This window comes from Microtus pennsylvanicus, chromosome 5, assembly GCF_037038515.1.
Source record: "Microtus pennsylvanicus isolate mMicPen1 chromosome 5, mMicPen1.hap1, whole genome shotgun sequence".
Classification (NCBI taxonomy): domain Eukaryota; kingdom Metazoa; phylum Chordata; class Mammalia; order Rodentia; family Cricetidae; genus Microtus; species Microtus pennsylvanicus.
Window position 1 is genome coordinate 134,579,409 of NC_134583.1, and position 6,574 is coordinate 134,585,982.

Below are 6,574 nucleotides of genomic sequence, written 5' to 3' on the forward strand. Positions count from 1 at the left end.
CAACAGAGTCTCCTCACAGACATGCCCACTGGCTTTCCTTGATTGGAGCTCCCTTTTCTGTTGACTCGAGTGTGTCAGGTGGCCAGTTATTCTCACGGGGGCACTAGCAGATGAAGAGTTTTGAATTGTAGCATGGTGACAGTGACCATGAGCAGTTAAATCCATCCTGAGCACCTTTTCCTCTTCCATCTGGTTGTCTCTGCTCTTCCTGCAGAGTTCTATGTGGCAAGACTTCAGTTTAACAGAAGCAACAATCCTCAGACAGTGTTCTCAGGGAGTTGGGTTAGCTGTGTTCTCTAAGAGGCAGAAAAGACTGTTTTTAATTCCAGAGGGGAAATCCTGAAGTTAACAAGAAACTATGATATAACTAAGATTTTTTTAGAGGTTTTACTAGGGATGAAATAGCTCCCTTTTGATGATGTAATTCAGATGTTGGGGAAAATAGGAAATATCTACTGTTTGAAGATGTGTTTATCGAGGATGCTAATAACAGCCAGGAGTCCTGGCTTACCTGCAAGGGAAATGTTTGTTCGTTTTTCTTTAGATTAAAGTTGTGGATCCAAAAACAAAAGTCTGCTCAACGCTAGCAGGGACCGGAGATGCAAATGATGCAGCTTCCAGTTTTGCAGAGTCAGCTTTTAATGAGCCTGGAGGCTTGTGTGTCGGTGAGAGTGGTCGGCTGTTATATGTAGCGGACACTAATAATCACCAAATCAAAGTGATGGATCTGGAAGCAGAAACAGTCTCTGTGGTGAGTTATCTTAAGGCGTAGCTTAGAGGACGTGGGTGTGGGGCGACTGAGCCTTAAAGCGCTGCCGTGGCCATCTCTGATTTGTACTGGACACGCGGAGCGCGGGAGCCGGAAGTGGATGCCCCTGTTGTTTTCAGGGACTTGCTTTGAAGGTCTCCTGTTAGTCTTAAAATAGAAGTTTCCATCTGCTGTGAGTGGATGAGGAAAGTGTTGGATTTGGAAGAGAAATGGGTCTGTTTTTAAATGCATAGAAGTCATGACACACTGTATTTGGGTGCCGTGTGGCCTTGGTTTTTTTGTTGTTGTTTTGTCTTATTTTTTTCAGTGATCCTTAGGTTATTGCTGTCTGTCTGTTTCCTGTGGTAAATCCATTACCAAGTCATCTTCTGGGGGAACCTCTAGAAGTCACAGCCCCCAGCCTCTGAAAATGAGATAGACTAGTGCAGATGTGACCAAGTTCAAATTTGTCTTCAAAAAAGCAGTGTTTCCCACCGCTTTATTAATGTATCCTATTTACCTGGATGGAAGGGGGCTTTTTATTTTTATGAGGTACTTTGTTTAAAAATAAATGCCACAGAATGGCAGCAAAAGTACCATCTTTGGGTCCCTCCTGGTAGTGAAGGTTAGGAGCATGTGTCATCCTCACGGTCCTTAGATTTGTAGAGTGTTGCTTTAGTTTCCTGCCGTGTGTAAGCGCGGGGCAGGGGTTGGATTCTGTGTTCTCGTGTGATCTGACTGCCGAGGTGAACTGTTGCCCTGTGCTCTGGGGGGCACTGATGTCGTTGATAGAGAATGTCGTGTTTCTGCCCCATCTGAGGTCAGGCTCTCTCGCGTTGGTCCTAAGAGTGCTTCTGCTTCAATAACCCATCCTCTGGTCTTCTAGCTTCCCATCTTCAAGCCTGACAGTGCCATGGTGGATGGCCCCTTCCCCAGAGAGAAACAGAAGACAGTACCCAAAGTCCCCAAGTCTGCCCCAAACATCCAACTCGCCCCAGTGACTGTGTGTCCTGGCCAGACTCTGCAGCTGAAGCTCAAGCTGGACCTTCCCCCAGGAACAAAGCTGACAGAAGGGGTGCCCAGCTGCTGGTTCCTGACTGCTGAAGGTAGGGCTGGCTCCACAGACACAGGATAAAGCCCCGAGGCTGAGCCGATAGCTTTGTTAGATATTTTACTGTGTGTTTGGGCAAGATTTAAGGGAAATTATGTGAAAAGTGAAAACTGTGATTCTAGCTGTAACACCACTTTGATATTTTTCTCTTGGCCTTTGTTGTCCCCTCTTCCTTTTCATTAAGAAGATGTGGCCCGCTAGAGCCCTCTCATCTCTGAACAACACGGGCTCTGGGAATTAGACCTGCCTGCATGCTTACCTTAGTCTCCTTCTTCCTGCTGTCCCCTTAAACAGCATTTAGGAGGCTGGGGTAGGAGGACTGCCAGAGCTACATAGTGATTTCCAGGCCATCTGCCCACAGTGAGAGAGCCGGTCAGAAAACCAAAGTTAAATAAATAAGAATTGAAAGTCTGATGAGAAGACATGAAGTGGAGCTTCCTTGTTTAGGATCCTGCCTGGCCTGTGTGTCTTGTCTCATGTGGAGTCGGTGTTCTGTGTGCTGTGGGACAGCGGACAGCAGGTCTACAGAGAAGCCCTGGGCTCGTCTCAGATGCGCTTCCTCTGCACTCGTCTCCCACGCTCTTTGGCACATTCTCACTCACTCTCCCATTTCCTGAGCTCCTTCTCCCACACCCTCTCACACAGTTCTTCTGTGTCCCCCAATCCTGGCCTTGAGCCTGCCCACCTTCATACGTTCTCAGGCAGAAGCTGCAGATCTGTAGCAGTCAGTGTGATGTCCAGGCCAAGGGGATCTGCAGGTGGCCTGCTGGTTACAGTCTGGACTGGCCCCGAGGTGGCTCCCCGAGCCTGTGGGAACCACCTCCTCTGATCCCCACAAGAAAGAAGGCTGTACATGTGGCCTAGCTTTGGGGGCAAACTACAAACCCTGGGCACAGCATATCCCCTCTCTGGGCTCCAGGAGGTCTAGGAAGGGTATAGCTATTCTGCCTGTGTCTATACATAGCAAAGCACCCCAGCAATTGGGGAATCACAGATCACATATTTAATTTCTCTGTGTAATTAGAGACCAGTATGTTTTTAAAGTAAGATGTTGATAATTAACCTTTTTGTTTTGTTTTGTCTTTGTTTTTTTGTTGGTTTGTTTGTGTTTTTGTTTTGTTTTGGCTTTTCAAGAGGGGTTTCTCTGTATAACCCTGGCCATCCTGGAACTCGCTCTGTAGACCAGGACAGCCTCAGATTCGCCTGCCTCTGCCTCCCAGTGCTGCGATTAAAGCCATGTGCCACCACAACCTGACAACAATTAACTTTTTTAATTCTGCATTCTTAAACTTTCAAATAGTTGAATTCTGAATCATTGTCATATACAGTGAAGATGGCATTAAACTGGAGGGGTCAAATACTTAGATGTTTTATTACTTGTCTGCAATATTGTCTCTATTTTCACTATATAGAGCAAATAAGCTTTTAGGCAAGAATCCTAGTAATTCAAAGATTCTGACAGTATTATAGAGCCATGTCTTCACATAGGGATAGAAGATAGTTTATCTTGGGGCTGGTTCTTGAGAAATAGTTAAAGTGGCTAGAATATGTGAATGTTTTAAAGAACTACATGCATCTTACGTCTTTATAAGTCATAAATGTGATAAATATGAAAAATACACAAAGAAATAGTTGATGTCTTAATTTATGGATTTTAATGTTAAAATAGTTTTTTACTGTCTTGTCTGGATTTAGAAGTCACTGCAGAGTTGTGTGCATTTGTACTCTCGGAAGTTCATTCTGTAGTTTTTAGACGGTCCCTGGAGCTTTTCCCTTTGGGTGAAAATGATCAGCTGTCTCACTGTCCCTGTGCTTGGTATTCGGTGATAGGGTGATAGATGTACTCTGAGCAGGGGTGAGAAGGAGCTAAGGAGCCATAGCTGCAGTTCTCAGTTTCATTCCAGGAGAGATCAGTTGTGTTATAGATTTCACAGAAGGGAAGAGCTGCATTAACGAAATACAGAGATTGTCAGTCTGGGAACTTCTCGTGGGGGTCATTATGTCTCACTCCCGCGTGTCATTTCCACAGACCAAAATGCCGGCATTCACAGACTTGTAGTAAATACTTGCTGATTAAGAGACACTTTTCTTAGAATTTTCTAGTTTACTACTTTTATCTTTTCAAATATATGTATATTTCGTGTGTGAGTGTGTTACATGGTGTGATTACATATGTGTGTGTGTACGTGTACATGCACGTTTTTGTGTGCAGGTAGTTAACTGCCACATGTCTTTCTGACATCTCTGCACCTAAAGTGTTGAGGAAGGGTCTGCCCCTAAGCCCGAGCTCACTGTTTTGAGTAATCTGACTGGCCAGCCAGCTTGTTCCAGGGATGCCTTGTCCCTACCCCTGTCCTCTGGGATTGCAGGTAGGTGTCACCTACACCCAGCATTTAGGTGACTCTTGAGGTCTGACCACTGGTTCTCACATGGGTGAGGCCCAGAGCTGTACTGACCTCTTGTGTCTTCTGTAGTCTGTATGATACTCTCTCCTGTTTTCTAGGCAATGAGTGGCTTCTTCAGGAGCAGGCCCCGTCTGGAGACATAGAGAGTATTTCCAGTCAACCCACAATTGCCCTGCGGATTCCTACCGATTGCTTGTCACTTGAAGCTGTGCTCTCCGTCAGCGTGTTTCTCTACTACTGCAGTGCAGACAGCAGTGCTTGTATGATGAAGGGGATCTTGTTCAGGCAGCCTTTGCAGATAACCGATACCCAGCCAAGCTGTGGAGCTCCTGTAGAGCTCACACATGTATTCTAGGAGTCAGCCCCCATCCATCCTCCACCTGCCGTTTAGGGAAAAAAGCATTAAAAGTTCATTGCTTAGTTGTAACAACCAATCCCAAAATAAAGTTTCTCTCCTTATTAACATTTTAATTCTAAACAAATGGCTTCATTTTAGCTGTGTACTAGCCAAGTCATCGGGCATCGTTTAAACCACTGTAGCATTAGCTTTGCTGCTCTTGGCACGAGGCTGCAGTCCATGCCATAGTAGAGAATACTGTGTTGTGCAGTTACTTCTAATAGCACTGGGTGTTTTAAATAACCTCTCTGCCTTCATCGGTGGCGGTCATAGTCACGGGACTGACCTAAGCCGTGCGCCTTTATTGAGTCACCTCCACTTAGTGACTCCGGTCTGTCTGAAGCCAGAACAAAAGCTGTGCTCAGTAGACCCCAGAGAGCACAAGAGGGCTGCTTACTATCTCTTCCGTGTTTTCTCAGCTGAGGTATTTGTAAAAGAGAGTTTTAACCTATTTTTATTATAAATTATTTGTTTTAACATGCCATTATTAATGCCTTATAACTTTATACAGAAAAAAGAAAGAATTCCTGAGAGCATGCAGACCTCTTATATGCCTAGCAGACAATGCCTAGATCCCCAGAGACGTGCTGACCCTTGAGGTGGGATTCAGGCCATATTCCTTCGCATGATAGCTTATTGTGATGGTGTAACTTGATATAAGTATTATATTGTTTGGGGAATTTACATTTCAGTTTTAAGAGTTAAATACAGATTTATTGGGTTTGGGATTTTTGTTACTATTTTGGTTCCCATATTTAGAATTTAAATTATGATCATTAATTCTGATATTTTGAAAAAATCACATGTAAACCTTTAAATTGATGTGATCAGTGTAAAGTATTTCAGTGCAGCTGACGGGTATAATTATCCTTTCATGCTTTGATTTAAAGTGTTAGTGCTGAAGCAGTGGTTTGCTCACACTACTTTTGTATTTGAGTTCTTTAGCCTCGTAAGAAACATGACTGAGATAGAATACGGGGAGTGATTCTCATTGTTGCTGTAATTATCATAGAATATCATCATAATGGTTTAAAAGCCCATTTGTTTTTTAAAACTAACTTGGCACATATTTTATTTATTCAGATTATAAGATTTCAGAAGCATCTATAAATTCAATAGGTATCTGTAGACAGTCTGGCATAGCATGCCCTCCTTTTTCCCCAAAAGAACTAGATATGAAGTGTAATTATTTAAGTATCATTCTACACATATATTGGTTGATCTTTGAAGTAGTTTTCATGGGTAAAATTTGCTTGTTTTATTATTGAGTTAGCTAAAAGTTCTCTGGAGTAAGAACATATAGAATTTGCAGAAGCTGCTCTTTGAGAGAAATGCAGATGGAAAGGGGCAGAGATCTTGGTCAGAGCTGCACACGATTGCCCGGGAGACCTTGGCAGCAGAGCGGCCACAGCAAAGGGTCTGTAACTACGTCTGTAGCCCCTGGGCTGTGGACTGCCTCTTTGTTGGGTTTGTTGGGTTTCTCTTTTCCAGTTGGGCAGGATGAGAATAGTTTGGCTCAACTGTTGCTGATTGAGGACATAAACAGCATCACTCTCTAGAACAGAGTATATACGGTTTAACTAATGTAGAAATAAGGGTTACACAGTTTTCACTCTAAAAATACAAGTGTGTATTCTGTTGTTTCTGTACCTTAAAAATTCCCCAAATCCTCTTTAGAATCCCTTGGTTTTCTTTTGTCTGGGCAGAATGTTAGTTTAGTGCTCAGTGGTTCCCTGGTCTTCCGAATACACAGTTTACACAGTTTGACTCCTCAGCCTCACCCTGCCTCTCTATGCTCCTGTTGACGCTACAGTGTTATCAGTAGTAGGTTAGTGCAGGTTTAGAAAACTCACACTGAACAGTGCACATAGCTTCCTAGACTCATGGGTGACATAATGTCACATAGGAAAACA

At 43.7% G+C, this 6,574-nt stretch overlaps 1 protein-coding gene across 1 annotated transcript in view; it reads left to right on the top strand.

The window, feature by feature from the left end:
- The window catches only part of Nhlrc2 (NHL repeat containing 2), a 49,429-nt gene extending 44,257 nt beyond the window's left edge, over positions 1–5,172 (top strand). The window contains exons 9-11 of the mRNA XM_075974502.1: positions 545–751; positions 1,635–1,854; positions 4,363–5,172. Of these exons, the coding sequence (XP_075830617.1) occupies positions 545–751; positions 1,635–1,854; positions 4,363–4,619 (684 nt within the window). The 3' untranslated portion in view covers positions 4,620–5,172. The remainder of the gene's footprint in view (positions 1–544; positions 752–1,634; positions 1,855–4,362) is intronic.
- The last annotated feature ends 1,402 nt before the right edge of the window (positions 5,173–6,574 follow it).